Raw genomic sequence first — 1,011 nt, 5'->3', positions numbered from 1 at the left:
TGTGCCAAATTGATTCCCCCCCCCCACACACACCCCACCCCACCCCACAACACCCCATATGTTTCACATGATTATTTACTCGATCAATTTGATAAAAAGAATAGGTATTTACTTATCGAACGTTTACATCAATTCATGTAAATTCACTATAGTTGATTGAACTAATGAGGTGAGAATACATGTATATTATAATTATAATCTACGTATGAACACATGTCCTGTATCAAATTAATTTAATATAAACATATGAAGTAGATCGAAAAATATTCTAACTTTTTGATAATGGACTTCAATTTGTAGGAACTATTATAAATGCACAACTCAAAAGTGCAATGTGAAGAAACGTGTTGAAAGGTCATATGAAGATTCATCAATTGTGATAACAACATATGAAGGCCAACACAATCATCATTGTCCAGCAACTCTTAGGGGAAATGCATCTTTTTTATCTTCATCACATTTTATGCCTAATATTCCTCCACAACTATTTTCCCAAATGCTAAATATTCCACCAAACAACCAAAATCTCCTCATTACTTCTTCGACCTATAATAATAATAACAACAATTATTATTATCAACAACAACAACAACATCAAGGTTCAGAATATACCCTATTTGGTGGAGGCACAAATAATGATGATGCTTCATGGGTCCAAAAACAAGAGCCATCTTAGCTCACTACATGGTTTTTGTGGCGAATCGACTATTCTTATCAACCAAGAATTTTGTACAAGTTTTTTGTAGCATTGACTATTTTTATATATACATACATGGTTGAATTTAATTTGAATTTTATGGTGATTGTTTCATAAAAGTTTGCGGTAATAGGTGATAGTTTTAGTGGCGACACTTATGGTTGCTACCAAAATTAACATTATAGTGGCGACTACTTTTAGTCTATCACGATTTTGTACGATTTCTCCTCTAAAGAAAAAAATAAAGTTTTTTTTCTATCGAGACGATTACTCACTTAAATATCATGGTGACATAAAATGCGATAGTTTTAATG

The 1,011-nt window shown here is 32.0% G+C and overlaps 1 protein-coding gene across 1 annotated transcript in view; it reads left to right on the top strand.

Annotated features, from left to right (window-relative positions):
* LOC107006703 (WRKY transcription factor 71-like) overlaps positions 1-810 on the top strand; it is a 3,352-nt gene extending 2,542 nt beyond the window's left edge. Inside the window, exon 3 of the mRNA XM_015205221.2 lies at positions 301-810. Coding sequence (XP_015060707.1) covers positions 301-676 — 376 coding nt within the window. The 3' untranslated portion in view covers positions 677-810. The remainder of the gene's footprint in view (positions 1-300) is intronic.
* The last annotated feature ends 201 nt before the right edge of the window (positions 811-1,011 follow it).

This window comes from Solanum pennellii, chromosome 12 (assembly GCF_001406875.1).
Source record: "Solanum pennellii chromosome 12, SPENNV200".
Classification (NCBI taxonomy): domain Eukaryota; kingdom Viridiplantae; phylum Streptophyta; class Magnoliopsida; order Solanales; family Solanaceae; genus Solanum; species Solanum pennellii.
The sequence above is the reverse complement of the archived record's forward strand: the minus strand, read 5'-3'. Positions and strand labels throughout refer to the sequence as shown.